General features: G+C 39.1%; 1 protein-coding gene across 1 annotated transcript in view; it reads right to left on the minus strand.

The window, feature by feature from the left end:
• aacs (acetoacetyl-CoA synthetase) overlaps positions 1 to 17400 on the minus strand; it is a 151302-nt gene that overhangs the window by 101946 nt on the left and 31956 nt on the right. Inside the window, exon 5 of the mRNA XM_041203593.1 lies at positions 5194 to 5291. Coding sequence (XP_041059527.1) covers positions 5194 to 5291 — 98 coding nt within the window. The remainder of the gene's footprint in view (positions 1 to 5193; positions 5292 to 17400) is intronic.

Below are 17400 nucleotides of genomic sequence, written 5' to 3' on the forward strand. Positions count from 1 at the left end.
GTCCTCATTTCTTCACTCAAAATACTAAAATCCTGTTTTTAAAAAAACAAATACGCATAATCCATTATCTCATGCTGACCTTGCAGCAAGAGACTTGACTGTATGACAAGGGTAACTCAGTTTATTTTCACTTGGTGAAATAATATACAAAAAAGATGAAAGCATAGGTCAAAAGTCCATACTGCACCCTGCCACGGTCTTCACTAAACTCAGCAATTTTAATGGAGGAACTAAGGATAAATTTGCAGGTCAACTTTTATGAACAACTTCTTTGCTTCCATTGTTTGGGTTTTTTGAAGAGCATTGTACATATTTAAAGTCTGACCTGTTGCTGGGCACATTACCAATGCAGCAAACGAGTGTCTCTGGCTTATCAATATAAAAGGTGTTAAATCACAATAATAGATTCCACAGATTACTTTTTTTTTTGCAAATACAACTACCAAAGTACCCATTTACCTTCTGCTGGCAACTGAAGGTAGATACTCGAGTGCATAAAATCGTAACCAATAAGTTTGAGGAGTAGACAAACCACAGCCACGAAAGTTTCACTAAAATCATGGAAACAATCTGGGGTCACTATTGTTGTGAAGCAGCTTCAATAAAACCCAATGGATCCTTTCAGGAAGTTGGTTATATCAGAATGGAGTTTATCAGTCAATTGACATCAGCAGAGCAGAAACAGGCTGCTCCTTTCCTCCAGCCTGCTTTTGTGAATTTACAATCAGTATTTATTGCAAATGTATATTTCTTGTACTGCTTGGCAAAAGTGTGTTCCTAATGCACAAGCGCCCACCTCAAATCATACAATGGTTGCAGCACAGACAGAGGCCATTCGGCCCGTTGTATCTGCATCGGCTCTCTGTAAACGCGATGTACCTAGTGCCACTTGCCTGCCTTTTCCCTGTTGCCCTGCAAATGTTTCCTCTTCAGGACATGATGCTAATCTCTTTTGAAAACCACAATTGAATATTCGTCCAGCACACTTTCAGGCAGCGCATGCCAGATCTTAACAACTCGCTGCATAAAAAAGCTTTTCCTCACATGGCTGTTGCTTCTTTTGCCGAACATCTTAAATCAGTGTCCTCTGGTTCATGATCCTTCCACCAATGGGAACAGTTTCTCCATATCTACTCTGTCCAGACCCTTCATGATTTTGAATACCTCTATCAGAACTTCTCTCAACCTTCTCTCCTCCAAGGAAAACAGCCCAAGCTTCCCCAATCTATCTACATAACTAAAGTTCCTCGTCCCTGACAGCATTCTCGTGAATCTTTTCGGCACCCTCTCTAATGCCTTCACATTCTTTCTAAAGTGTGATGTCCAGAACTGGACACAATACTGCAGTTCAGGGCTTTGAGAATTTGGTTCTCTACGCCCCTGTTTATAAAGCCCCAGATCCCATATGTTTTATTAACCACTCTCTTAGCCTTCCCCACCACCTTCAATGTTTTGCGCAGATATAGCCCTAGGTTCCTCTGCTCCTGGACCCCTTTAGAATTGTACCTTTACTTTAAATTGCCTCTCCACACATTTCCTACCAAAATGACTTCACACTTCCATACCTTATATTTCATCTGCCGCTTGTTCACCCATTCCACCAACCTATGTCCTTTTGAAGTTCCTCCACACATTTCACAATACCTCCAAGTTTTGTGTCATCTGCAAATTTTGAAATTGTGCTCTGTACGTTAAGGTGTAGGTTTATATCAGGGAGAACAGGAGTCCTAACACCAAACCCTGGGAACTCCACTATAAACCTTCCTCCAGCCCAGAAAAGAATTGTTTACCACTACTCTGTTGCCTGTCACTCAGCCAATTTCATGTCCATGTTGCTACTGTCCCTTTTATTCTACGATCTCTAATTTTGCTCAAGTCTGCTGTGTGGCACTTTATCAAATGCCTTTTGGAAGCCCATGTACAACACACCGACCGCATTACCCTCATCTACCCACTCTGTTACTTCATCAAAAAACTCAAGCAAATTAATTCAACAAATTTGCCCTTAACAAATCTGTGCTGGCTTTTATTAGTTAACTTGCATTTGCCCAAGTGACTGTTGAATGAAGAGCTCTTTTAGCAAACAGATCAACTGAAGGAAATTGTTGACGATGGTATTATTTATAGTTTGTGTTTCTATTTGGTCCAGGATCATGAAGATCAAGGTTCCTTCTTTGAACCACTAGCTAATGGCCCAAGCTGAAGGTGCACTCACATGGATATTAAGTAAGGACAAAGGTGAACTCAGCAATAAGGGCCCGCACTGCTAATTATCCCAGTAAACATTTGCTGCTCAAGTTCATGCAGCACATGCCAGTAGGGCAGTGCATCATACCCCAAAAAAAGTCACCACATTGAGGTGCCCAGAGGCCAGGGAGGGAGGACCCAAGGAAATAATACCATGGGATGGTGCATACCTTCCTCATTTGCACCCAGAATGCAGGAGATATTAGAGGGGGCAGTGTAAAAGGGTGACTTCACAAGACTTGACTCCCTCCCCATCTACTACACAAAGAGGTGTATACCTGTGGTTCAGCAAAACCAGTACCAAGACACAACTCAAAGCATGACAATGTAACAAAATAAAAGCAAATGCATTGAATTCAACAGATCCAATCTTTACATGAATTGTGATTTTCAAACTTATTCACAACAACTTGTATATTTAGTTCCATTAATGTAGAAAATTGCCCCAAAATATCTCAGAGGATAAGGTAAGTTACCTTTCATAAATGCAAGGTGACTGCTTAATAAAATATTGTCAATGCGATCAACAAATGCAAACCAACTGAAAAAAAAATGACTGATGACACAAAGATATGCAGCACTGTAAGCAATGTCAATGGAAGTGCAAAATTACAAACAGATATTGATAGATTAAGTGAATGGGCAAAGTAGTGGCAAATGGATTTCAGATGTAGGCAAAGGTGAGGTCATCCATTTTGGATCTAAAAAGGATTAGAACAGCATACTTTACAAATAATGAGCAGATAGAAACTTCAGAAGTTGAAAAGACTTGTGGGTCCAGGTATTTAGGTTATTAAAATGGCATGAACAAATACAAAAAATGTCAAAAAGCTATTGAAATGCTAGCCTTTATATCTACTAGAGTAAAGAATATGAAAGGATACAAATCATGCTTCAGCTGTACAAAGCCCTTGTTGGGCCTCACCTGGAGTACTGAGAGCAGTTCTGGGCAACCTAATGAAGCATATTTTACCGTTGGAGGGAGTAGAGCATAGATTTACCAGAATAATACCTGGAATCCAGCAGCTAAAATTACAAGGAGAAATTACACAAAATAGGGTTGTGTCCCCTGGAATTTGGAAAGTTAAGGGATGATTTGATTGAAGGTTTCAAGCTATTAAGGAGAACAGAAAGGGTAGATAGAGGGAAATTATTTCCACTAGTTGGGGAATATTCTAAAATTCAGATCTTTTCAGGATGAAGTTAGGAGTTTGGAACCTCTCTTCAGCAAATAGTAATTTGTGTTAGATCAATTGTAAATTTCGAGTCTGAGATTAATAAGAATTTTTATGTAAAATATTAAGGGATTAGGCAATGGCAGGTGTTTGGAATTAACTCATAGATCAGCCAGGGTCTCATCGAATGGCGAAACAGGCTCGGGACTGAATGGCCTATTTTTGCTCTTATGTTCTTACGGTCAGCGATAGTTAATAAAAACTAATTGTGAAAATACCAATTATTCAGTTAAATAAAACTGTTTGAGATTCTCTGGTTTTAGTTAGGAAACACTGCTTAAACATCAGTATTTACAAACTACATCCAAGCATGGCTGAGCTTAGTTTTAATTTTTGCAGAAATTGAATAAATTTTAACCAGCAGATGGCATGCTCCTCACTTTTTGTAAAAGTACCAAGCGCTGATGTATCTGTACGCAACAAGGTCCACTTTTGCAACATTAAAAAAAATGTTCTGGTCAGTTTTTAAGTTTATAATTACAGGATTGGTTAGCCTGCATAGTGTAGGGGCAGAGTATGAAGAGTACCAATCCTTAAGTAAAATGGTCCAATATGCATTACTTTAGATGATAATCGACAATTAAGATCCAGTGCCAGTTAATAGTTGACCAGCCACTTTTGAAATGGACACGTACACCATTATCCAAATGTTCAGCAGAAGTATTTCAACGAAGATGAGTTGTCAATCCTTATTTTATATTGAAACAATGGGCTAAAGTTATCCCTCAGTTCCTAGAAAGAGCCACAGTTTGATTTCAAGTCTGTTCTCAATTAGCTTAATGAAGTCAGGATGGCAATCAGGGCACCACATTTGGCCTCAACACTAATGCATTTTGGTGACAGTGGGAAATAAAAGGAGAAAACAACCAGGTGCTCCCTCATGATCAATATTCATGGGATGGGACTGCAATGGCAAGAACAGGTTACCTTTGATGACCACCCTGCAGCCCAAATGCCTGTGATACTCTGGCTCACACGTGACAATCACTGATGTATATGACAAGAACCAGTGTCTGCAGATCTTTATCCAAGGATATTCCAGAAAAATAGGGACAGGTAGGATTTAAAAAAATGAAATCCAAAGCAGATGTCATCACGTGTGCATATACAGATGCTTAGAGCACAGTCCACCATAAAGATTCCAATTAACTGTAGAATCTGGATGACTTTTACAAACATTTACACAATGCACTTACAAAATGTTAAAAAGAGTGAAATTTATAAAGTGCCTTTCACAATGACAGGATGTCCTCAAAGCACAATCCAGCTAATGAACTGAATTACTTTTTTACTGTTGTAATGTAGGAAAAACAACTGCCGAATTGTGCACAGCAAGCTCCCACAAACAGCAACATGGTAATAGTCAGGCAATCTGTTTTTGTGATATTTATTGAGGGATAAATATTGGCCAGGATACCAGGGATAAATCCCCTACTCTTCCTTGAGATAGTGCCATGGGATCTTTTCCATCTACCTGAGGGTAAAGGTGGTCTCAGTTTAATGACTCATTCAAAAAGAAAACACCTCCAATGTTCCCTCACTACCGCATTGGAGTGTCAGCCTTGATGTTAGTGCTCAAATTCTGGTAGTTTGAGCCCACATCTTTCTGACTCAGAGGAGAAAGTGCTACCAATCGAACAACGACTGACACAATTATCAGGTCCATTTGGAACCAAGGGATTTTAGCCAAACACACATGAACATTACTTACATTTACACCAAAATCTGGAGCGGTTGCACTCCAAATGGCACCAATGCTGGCTGTTGCTAACATGGCTTCTACTGCGTGAATACCATTCGGCAGATAACCTATAATGAAACGAAATAACATTTAGACAGAAAACAGAAATACTTAAAACTCCTGCCCTAATGGAAAAAAAGAAACGTACATTTACATAGAAGCTTTCACAACCTCAGGATGTCTCAGCTTTACAGCCAATGCATTTCTTTTGAAACGTTGTCAGCAAACACGATAACCAATTTGAGCAAAGAAAGTTACCACAAATAACAATACTATAAATGACCACATAATTGGCTCTTGCTTTTTTAGATCAGGCTTGGACTAAGCAATACCATGTCTCTATAAGCAGCCAGACAGTGGTTTAACATCTTATTCCAATGCCAGCACCTCCAGCAGTGCAGCATTGACTCAGCACCGCACTAAAAACGTGTCAGCCTCATCTACATGCTCAAATCCTGGATCAGGGTTTCAATTTATAACAATCTAATTCAGAAGTGAGCATACTACCATTAGACCCAGGTGATAATTATAAATGATATCTATATTTAGTTTGGACAATTGTTTCTATGCAACAATTTGGGCATTGTTACAATTATACTGTGTGAGTCAAGTCCACTGGGCAGTATCACTAGCTCATGGCCGCCAGGTTATAATATCTCTAACTTATTTCAGCTACAGTAGGTTACAATGTCATCCACAGACATCTACTCAATGCATTCATTTGTGTGGCATATGCACAATTGGCATAACGTTCTAAGTAAGGCCAATGTATCTCCAGGTTCAAACAGTGCTCTGTAATTCAGCTGAATAGCAATGGGCTTACACCAACCTATTGACAATGCAGTATAGACATCCAAACATTACAGAGACTACAGGCTCAACAAGTCAAATAGATGATTCCCAGAAATCACCTTGGAGACTTAAAAAACTAGCCCCAGATATCTTTCCTTGTATTTGCAAGTTATACAAGTACAACAGAAACACTGAGGTGAAGAATGCAAACATCTAATACATTCCATGCCCAAAACAAAATATTTAGCTCCAAATATTAGTGAAAGTGCAAATCAACGAAAAATTCATTAATATGCCAGTTAATACAATTGTCTACTAGAGATAATGCACTCAATTCTTCAGTAAAAGCCATCAACAACTTTGCGTTAGCTACTGTTAGCTCATTTAGCCACAAATCTACACAGTAATTTCAATTTCATAATTATCCTTTTCAGACAAGAGAGTTTAATGTTTTTCTAATAATTGAATAAGATATTCTAATCATTGAATAAGACAGTAAACTCACCGATTAAATGCATGGGTTTTTAAAACCAGGGCCTGAATTTTACCCTTGGCAGGCTGGGCCCAGGAACAGCCAGGAGACTGGCCCCCGGCCGCGATTTCGCACTGGCTGGTCAATTAACGGCCAACCAGCGTGAAACGTGCGCTGAAAGTCTCAGCGTTGCCGGGGTGGGGGCGGGAAGAGCGTGGGTGATGATGTCACTGTGGGCACGGGGGAGCACTGCGAGAGAGCATCCCTGATGGCAGACAGCTGCCTCAGGGAGCTGCAGACCTGCACATGATGAAATAAAGGTTTAAAAAGCTGCAAAACAAAAACGTCCATGCAGCACAATCAAGCACCTGAAAGCATACCTCAAAAATGCTGTCCACAGATATTTATTTTTATTTTATTTCATAACAGAGATTTCATCCCACCCTTGGATCAGATTTGATGAAAGATGTAATGGTCGCTGGGCCAATTCACCCATCGCCAACCAGTTCCTCCCACCAACCAGCATTAAACACACCACTTCGTCCTTTAAAAGTGTTATATTCCCTAAAATTAATAGAATCAAGGGCACTTGAAGACTATGTATTGTTATATGGCAAGCAGAAATAATAAGTCTCTTTATTCTTCCACAAAGAGAATTTGAACATCAAGTACCAAATTTCTCAAGCTTTGTAATCCATGCTTCTCTCTGGCACTACAAGAAGATTAATTCAGCCCTTTCAAACTTTGAAACCGAACATCTACACGCTTTCAATCAGTTTCATTCCTTGCCATAAAAAGTGCCTCCAATGGGCCCTGGGGAGGAACTGAAGGGAAGGCCCCCGCACTCCCTGCCCCACTTGCCCGACGTCAGCCTGTGCAGCTAAAGCTACCGGGCTTCCCACATGGTGTGGGCCCGCTCCTGCCCTGGGTGAAATACCAACAGGAATGAGATGAGGTTAAGGGCCTCAAGAGGCCCAAGGATGGATGGACCAGTTTAACGCCTTCCCTCTGCACACCGCCCCCCTCCCACCCTGTAAAATTTCAGACAGGTTGGGGGTAAGTGGATAGGTGGTGGGAAGGTCATCCACTGGATTTTACAAGTCACCTCTCACCTCCAAACCTTCTGGAGGGGGAGTGCAAAATCCAGCCCCTAAATTTAATATTTTTCAGTCATGCAAGCACAGTAGTAAGACTCAGTATCGGTTTCTCTCCATATGCAAGGTAACTGGATAATGAACAATCTTTGTTCACCCCTGGGACGCTCTCTAAATAGATTACCATATTGGTGAAGGTGTTGCATTTAATGAAATACATGATTCCCTTTAACAAACAGCTTCTGTCAACAACATGTGTACATTTTACTCATCAGCTTGATGAAAATAACCACAAGTCAAGGCTAATTGCATTGAAAAAGAACGGCAAAGGAATGTTTGAGAAACTTAAAAAGCCTGCATTCCAAGTTTATGATGCCAAAGGCATTTACTGACATTCTAGTTCAAGGCATATATAGAAGTTCAAAGGATTTAGAAATGAAGCAATGAGCCTTGTTACAGCACAGCAGATGGTAAATGCTGAGCTGTTCAAAACCCAGAGGGAAATTTGAAACTGCCACAAAAATTTTACAATTTGTATTTATTTCAAGACGTTTGCCTTGAATTCTGTATTAATAAGACCACCAAGTCTTATGTTTCTTACAAAACTAAATTAAACCTTTATTAATAAAAAAATGGTTTTAAGCACATACATAGGTTTACAAATTATTACTATGATAACTCCTAGCTCCCCTAGTTAATCTAACTCCCAGTTACACCTCCGTTAAGGCGACAATAAAACACAGATTTTAAAAGACCCAGACAAAGTGACATGATACCCTGAGCAGTAAAATTCAAAGTGAGTTTTCGTCACTTCAATTTGTGTAAGCAGCAATGTGAGGTTTAGAGGCTGGAGGCCTTTCACACTTCTTAGATCTTAGAATACCTTCTCGTACACATAACCTCATCTCCTTTATACAGGTTTCTCCCTTTTTAATGTAAATCCCATTGTCCCAATATATCTTTTCAACTCTACTTTTCTAATAATAAAAATCTTTCATGTTACCAATTTTATCAGTAAGCTTCGGGAAAAATAAACAGTTTAGCTTCTTCTGGCTAAGTGTAACATTTCACCACCTCTTTTGACATTCAAATTACTCAGGTTTATCTAAAAATGCTAATTTTCCCTTTACACCTCATTTTCTAAAACTTAAGCCATGCTTACCTGTTTAACATTTCAAAACTACACACACACACACACACTTGTACTTACAATAAATTCCAATAACATTCTGACAATTATTATATTTCCCTGACAATCATAATGCTCATTTGAGCATTTATAATGGCACTACCCTCAAGACTCAATTGATCTAACATCTCAATAAAGGGAAGAAACACAGATGTTTCAGAAGATCATGTAGGTTAACTCTAAAAGCCCCCCTCAGTATCCAACAAGTAATAACTGAAGGTTTTTGTAAGGAATAGCACTGAGGAAATATCAAATATTCAGACGCTTACAAACTTTAGTAAGTATGCAATGGGTTAGTCAGTTGCAAGTTAAAACTCAACATGTCATACCTCTTCCAAAAGAAACTGAACTTTTTTGTGACCCTGCAAACTATTGCAGGAATTTGCAAACAGCTGCTTCTTGGAAGCAGTACATTCAAAAACGGGTCAATTCAACCAGAGATTCCAGATGGACCAGTTTCATTATTCATTTGAGGCAGAGCCTCCCTATTGAAGGTGATTATAATTTCCCCTCACACTATCCAACTGCTCAAAAATAAGCAATGTGGTCCTACATCTCTGAAACCAATAAAAATAACAGCTGTTTGCATCTTTTCAGAGTGCACTTTGAATATATTGTGTTCAACATTCACAGCTTTTCAACAGCCAAATATCTGCAGTGTTAAATAAACTATTGTCCTCTATACTTATTGCCTGGTCTAAAATTTTATGTACTAGAATAGGACAGCACAATAGCTAAATAAATGTATTGGTACAAAATATCAATGAAACATCTGATCAACAGAGATGTGAATGTCTAGTTCATAGTTCATGTGTTTTAGAACATAACTTTTAGTTTTCAGAATTAAAGCTTTACCTGAAGAGACTGGGACTTTCTGGTTGGGAAACTGGTAAAAGCAGCCCTGAAGTAAATTCAATTAGAACAAGCTTGGAGTTTATCACATTTAAAGGGTGGGGCTGTTGACATAAGAAGTTAACAGCTAAAAAGGCAAGATCATAAAACAGCAGTTCATCTTACTCAGCTCAAGAACTGGAGACATGATGTCTGCAATCCTTACCCATAAGGGCAATCCAGAGGGCTGTTTTTGTTTTGTGAGCTGAAGCTAAATTAGTTTAAAAGCATTCAGTAAACCCTGAAGGGTTGTAAAAATCCATTTCTTTCATCGGATCAAAGGAGGAACTTTAAATGAGGGATACTTAACCTAACGGCCTGTTCAAGAACATCTCTGAATATGCTACATCATCATGGAGATGGGTGGACATTAGGGAGGTTCTCTAGTTTCAATTTATCCGACCATTTGCTGATAAGAGTCAATTGCAGCTTGGACCTAGTGAGAGCAGTTTGGAGATCACCGAGAGAAGATGGCCAAAGTAAAATGACAGTTAGTCAACCTGCCCTGTCAGCAGAGAAAAAGGTAACCATCATTCACAGAATGCAGGTAGGGCCTAATCTCAGTTTGGACTTTATGAGGGCAAAGAAGCTGGAAGGTCACCTAGTTTGAAACTAAAAGGCATCTAGCAGGTTAGCTTGAAAGTATTGAGAAGGCATCTGGAACAAGGGACTGAGGCATCCACGGTAATGTAAGTCTTACCTCTGTGAATAGCTGGAACTGAGGAGAATTAAAGTAGTTTCCAGAGGACTGTGGCATACTTTTGGGTTGTCCCAACAGAATAACTCTAAGATAAAATATACGAGAACTCTTGGGGGAAGTAAGAAGTAAAACAAAGTGCATAACAATATAGTGTAAAACAAAAGATGTTAAGTTAACAGTGCTGGTTTTAAGTCTCTTATATACAATAAAGTATGTTTTTGTTTTTTAAAAAAAAACAGGAAATCTTGTAGCATAGTTCTACTGGCTAAAACAAGGTGTTTGGATTTCTCTTTAAAAGCTAATGGTCCCCAACAGGATCATATCAACAGAAATGATGTTTTACTTCCTTCCTATATTTTTACTTCATATAGCAATTTGCAAGTCCCCAGGAGAAACTGTTCATCTTATCCACACACACACCAATCATCCTAAGAGTGTAATTTTACTACAAGTCGGGAGGGGAAAGTGTTAAAACATACAGATTGATTAGGGGAAAAGAGTTTAAAAAGAATAAACAATAAATTATCAGGGCATGCCAGTTCCAATGAAGAGGCAATATACCAAAAGCAGGAACTAACCTTTGAAGGTGTTGACTGACCTGTTGTGCAATTTCACCATTTCAGGGCTTTTATTTTCAGTTTTCAAGTATACATGTTTATTTTTTAAAAAGGATAAACCATTATACTTCCCTGCAAAAGCCATTGCAGAGCAAGAAATCAAAGCTGTTACTAGCTATTTTTATAGCTGCTTTATTAAAACTAGTATTTTGATTCAATTTATATGCATAAAAACCAAGGGTAAGACAACCAACAAGTAATATTTGAGAGTCAATTTGTCTGATTCAAATATTCATAAAAACATACAATAGCACAGTTCAATTGAACTATATGAAGATAAGGAATGCACATTTTAAAAGCTGAAGAGATTTGTAGATACCCAGAGGGTTAAACATCAGAATTACTTAGTCTAAAATCTCATGCTATCGCATGAAAAACGTGGCCTCTCCTGCAGAAGTCAACTGAAAGATGATGCAACTTGTACAAATTTAATGGTGTTGAGAATGAAAAAATAATTTTATTCCATCCTATTGCTTTGGAAATTTCACAATCTGAATTCTAGTTAAAGGTTGACATTGAAAAAAAAAACATTTATCACCTAGAATGATCAATTCACCTGTCTTTCTTCAATAATTTTAAATAAGGTTTAATATTTTTCTTTTCATGATAAATCTGGATCACTAGGGTACCTGCAGTCAGAACTGTTGCTGAGTTTACGACTGTGGGAGAAATTAATCAGCAACACTACTGAAATGCATTACTAAAGCTCCCTGAATTATTGATCAACATCAGTGATATATTCAAACCCGCTCAGAGTTGTCATTAGTAATTCCACCCAGCTGGTTCCTCCAAAGAAATTGTACTCAATATTTAAAATGAGAACCAGGTTATATTTCAGGAAAAAAATTGCAACTCACTTTTATAACTAACAACCACCACAATCAAATAATTATTTCTATGAGGCTGAACCATAGCAGCTACAATTAATATTCAAATCCATTAGTGCAACAGGGTTTGAGTCAACCACTTTAAATTTCAGAAGCACACATCTTAAGGCAAAATTTGAAAGTCACAACAGCCTGTGATTAGAAGTGAAAATAAGAACAAAATGACTCATATCTCCTGAAAGTTGGATTCAAGATCAAAACCAATTCATCGGCAAGGATCAATTGTGACATTGTCATAACGTATCTTGTTTCAAATGACTATTTCATGCTCAAAGCCCTCAGGAGGTTTCCTCTTTGCTCTCAGTATTTTGACTAACAGCCAACAAGAGTTCAGAATTACTGTCATATAGATCTAGTTTCAGCATCTTGGCCATCATAATGAGTAAAATCACAACCAAATTTTCAGGAGATTCCCATCAAAGCAAAAAGAGTTTGTCTAACACTATGATTTTAATGTGCAACTGTCAATTTTAAATATTAGTGTTTGATAACCGAACTAACTTGGGAATGCAAGTTTTTGTCAATATCAGTTTTGTTGGTAGTTTAATGCAGCGACACATGAATGTACCCACCTCATCTGGAAATGGCAACAGGTGACAAACTTGAATTAATTGGAATAAGAAAAAAAAAATAGATGGGACTCTGCCCAATTTAGATGCAGGGATGAAGGTGAAGCTCAAGTTCAGGGAAAAGAGCTCTACGCTTTCAGCTGAAGTATTTAACAGCACATCCTATCATTCTATAATTGTTCTCATGGGATGCACACCTGTGGTCAGCTGAGGATGTGTTAACTCTGCAGTTTACACTGAAATATAAAAGTAGGACACCCCCCGAGAATGAAAATTGAGATAAAGAGCACCTTCCTCTCATTCTCTGTCCTCATTTGGAAGAATGGAATGGATCAATTTAAAATGGTTTTACTTCGTCTTGCTTTACCTTGTTACTGAGCACAGAGAGTTAACAGAGACAAAATTTTATTTATATAGAATGGATAGACGTGCTCAAAATCTTGGATGGCTTTGAGAGAGCAAGAAGAAACTGTTTCCGGTGACAGCAGTGTCAGTGGCGAGAGGACACAGGTTTAAACTGACTGGTAAAAGAAATAATGGTACTTTTCTAAAAAGAAAAGTGAGTTGCTGTGGTCTAGAATGCACTGCTGAAAGGGTGCTGGAAACAGAATCAACAGTAACATTCAAGAGAACTGAATAAATATTTGGAGGGGAAAATAAATTACAGGGCTATGGCGAAAGAGGAGGAGAGTATGATTAATTGAAAAGCTCTGCCAAAGAACTGATACAGGCACAATGGGTTGAACAGCATCCTTCTAACACTTTAACATTCTATGACAGGGCTGGCCAAACAACGGTTCGTGAGCTGCATGCGGCTCTTCAGCCCATAGCGTGCGTTTCTTGTGCTGCAAAACTGGCTAATTGCAGTTTGGAGGGAGGAAGGATTGAACCAGAGAGGAGTTTTTAACACTTCGATTAAAAATCCCAGCTATTCCATTCACAACACGATACAGGTAGCTTGTGATAGAAAGAAAGAGATACGCTGGTAAAAGCAGATAGCATAACTTTTAACATTTTATTTAATGGAAAGCAAGTGAGCTGCATTGTGAAAGCAAACAAAACCTTTATTTGAAGAAAATAAATAAGAGGGGAGGACAGAAACAGATTTAGGATGAACATGAGCAGACATCTGGCCTCTGTTACCTTCCCTCAGGGTAAGCAAGCAAGAGTGAAGTGGAATGGATGGAAAGTTAAAAGCGAAGTGACTGACAACAGCGCAAGGGGAGATATCCTCAAAGCACTCAGAAGGGCTTTAACTTAATGTCTTAAGTCTGTGTAAAGGCCAAATGAAATACGTGTTCACCATTTGAATTCACTTCTGGGTGGGTGCAGAATTTCTCTGTCTTTCTATCTCCCTTAAGCTCACTTTCTATCTCTCCAACATAACAAATATAACAACTTCATATAATTAAGGGTCTGACAGGTCTGTACCTCAGTACAATTATGAAGATCACACCCAGGATAGAGAGAAAGAGAAAGAGACAGATGCAAATGGAATTGGAACGTAGAGAATGAGAAAGAACAAGGGAGAGACAGGATACAGGCAGAGAGAGAGAGATAAAGAAACACAGAGGGATTACACAAAGGTGGAGGCAATTGTGTTAAGCCTCTGGTTTAGAACTGATTTTTTTTCCTCTCCTGAAATGTTGTGAAGAGAATGGATTTACACTTGACAGTGAGTATCCTGGGCTCTTACTGTGCCATTCTGTCTAAGACAGAGGGGGAGAGAGAGAGAGAGAGAAAGGCAACGGTTAACTGTGCTGGAAGTGAAAGGTTCACTATTAATATTTAACGTACAAACAGCAAACAGCACCAATCCTGGACTGAGCGGGTTGGGGGGGGGGGGGTAGAGGGCAATCACCAGTTTAATGCAGTCTATGGAATTTTTACAAGGGGTGGGGTCTGGGGGATTCTCCAAGCTAAAATTGTTGAGACCTGCAGCTCCAGAGGTCTCAATGTAATTTCAGAGATTTCAATCTCTCCATCTCTTTCTGCAACTCTATCTCTGCACCTCTCCTCATGTTCCTAGCTGTTTCTTCACATCTTCTGGATATTCACAAGCACCTGGTTCGCACAATTGCACCGTCAGTCTATCCAGCCTTTGTTCTCAGGTAGCCGGTATTTAGACAGGGGTCTGCTCGTGGGGAGCAGGTATTTAGACAGGAGTCTGTTCACAGGGAGAGGGAATTAGACATTGAGGTCAGATAGGAGGAGCAATTTTCTTGCAGCTTAAGTAGAGTGGGGCGTTAGCAGGCAAAGGAGGGAGATTAGAAGGGGCTTGATCACAGAGAGCGAATGTTTGAGGGTTAAAATTGGGCCAGGTGTTTTGACTGCATTGAAAATGGAAATTTTTCCCCTTGCTCTGTTGTTAGCTGCTTAACTTTTAACCTTCCATCCATTCCATGTTACTCTTAGCTGCTCACCCTGAGGGCAGGTGACAGAGGCCAGATCAGTAAATTGTTTCTTTTTGTTTTTTCTGTTTTTATTGCCCCAGACAATATCAAAGAAAGGAGAAACCCAAATTTTGTTATAAATTCAATTTTAAAGCAAACGCCTCCATGCACTTTCACTGCTGCTCGTTTCTGATTTAATATCAAACAAAAAATTTCCCGATTCAGTTCAACCAAAGATGCAGCTGAAGATGAGTCCAAACAAACGAGCAGAAACAACATCCTTCTTTCAAATACGCTCATGTCTCTTAGACTCACGTGGCCCTATGTAGGACCAATGGAAACTACAAAACAAATCTTGTGACAGCACTATCGCAAAATTTCTTTTGTAGCTTTCCCAAGTAGGGCCTCGTGACTCTCAGTGGCCATTTTCTGATGCGTGGAAGCTTTGGGAGGAAAAACTGAAGATTTCAGTGCTAACCCAGTGTGGTAAACAAAAATGATATTTTTCTTTATTCATTCACGGGATATGGGCTTCGCTGGCTGGACCTACATTTATTGCCATCCCTAGTTGCCCTTGAGGCTTTGCAGTCCATGTGGGGTAGGAATACCCACAGTGCTGTTAGGAAGGGAGTTCCAGGATTTTGACCCATCAAAATGCAAGAAACACAAGTATGAAAATAAAAACAGAAGTTTTAAGCCAGAATGGGAGGGAGATTTTGCATTCACTGTTAAAGGTGGGAAATCTGTTTGCCTTATCTACAGTGCATCACTCATTCACTACAAAGCCAGTAACTTGAAATGCCGCTACAAGACGAACCATAAAAAATTTTCCTCTGACTATCCTCCTACATCAGAGTTATGGAAAAATAAGTTAACCATGTTAAAATTATCCCTAAGTAGACAGAAGATATTATTTTCAACATTCAGTAAGGAAGCTGACTCAACAACCAAAGCTAGCATGGAATCTGGCTCATGCTAAACATCCATACTCTGATGGAGAATTTGTTAAGAAGAATATTGCTGATGTCATTGTGTTCTTTAGATCTAAAGCTGCCAACTTCAGCAACTAATAACACAAATTCCAATTTCACGCCACGCCACGGTGAGGCACATCGCCCAGATCAGTGCTGATGCTGATGAAGAATTCCCTAGCATTCAGCTTAGCCCTTGATGAATCCACATACAAGGCAATCCACAAGTGGCGATATTTGCTTATCATGTTTCCTCAGATGTAATTGTGAAAGAAGAAATGTTGGATTTAGTGCTGCTGAAAGAAACAACTCATGGTGTTGAAATAAAAGACACATTTGATGAAGAGTTGACAAATGCTGATATAGCACTGGATAAACTCGTTGATAAACTGCAATGGATGGAGCATCTGCAATAGCAGGGGAACATGTAGGCCTAATTGTGGTCTTGAAAAGTGATCCCAAATTTCCAGAGTTTCTTTCTATTCATTGCATCATTCATCATGAACATCTAGCAGCCAACACGAAAATTTAATGAAAACAGTTCTTGAAATTGTCAATTTCATCTGCTCAAATGGGAAGACGCACCGACAGCTCAAATGATGTCTACTGTATTGTGAGGTGACTGTCAACCAGCAATGTCTTGAATAGGTTTGTAGATCCTATCCACAGCTGGAAGATGACGAATGGATGTTTTTCACTGATATTATGCGGCATCTACAAACTCTCAACTTGGAACTCTGACAGTTCCTTACTCACCTTACTCAGTTTTCAGCTTCCAGAATAAAGTAAGGCTTTTTTTAAATGGAGATATACTGTCAACAAACTTCAACCACTTTCCCCATCTCAAAAGGAGGGTAAACATATTTCCTGATATCGAATTAAAAGATCACAAACTCGAAGAATACAGGGATAAATTACAAGGTCTTCGTGATCATTTTCGAGCCAGGTTTGATGACTTGCAGAAGGTTGAGGTCCTGCTTCGCCTTTCTTGTAAATCCATTCATGGTTGATGTGGTCAACAATGGTTGTCCGATTCTCAAACCTCTGCTTACGGAAACATCTGCTATAGAAATGGAAGTATTGGACTTCCAGGAGGACCAGGGTTTAAAGATGATGCATAAATCGCTATCTACAATCGAGTTCTGAAAGCAAGTGCCAGAAGCAAAATTTCCTCAACCAAAGAAAACTAGTGAGTGACTCATTTCAATTTTTGGCACAACTTACTGCTGTGAATGGCTGTACTCCATAATGAAGTTTGGAAAGTCAAAACATTGTGCAGTCCTTACAAATCAACACCTGATGGAGCTCCTTCGTACAGCCTTGCCAAGATTTCAGCCAGATTTTCAAAGACTTACAGCAAGGATGGAGACCCGTAAGACCTCTACTAGCAGTAATTAGCCTGGCTAAAGTTTGCTCATGTCTTGCAGCTCTCAAACATCTGAAGATTATCATATGTGGCTTTTAAGTTCAGTAAGTTTGCCGACCCTGTTCTATGATATCCATGTTCTAACATTCATATCTCTTGCTAGTAGCGTTATTAAAATGGAGGTAACCAGTTTACTCGAATAGGACACAGCCTTTGCAAACAAGTATTAACTGATA

Source organism: Carcharodon carcharias, chromosome 13 (genome assembly GCF_017639515.1).
Source record: "Carcharodon carcharias isolate sCarCar2 chromosome 13, sCarCar2.pri, whole genome shotgun sequence".
Lineage (NCBI taxonomy): Eukaryota > Metazoa > Chordata > Chondrichthyes > Lamniformes > Lamnidae > Carcharodon > Carcharodon carcharias.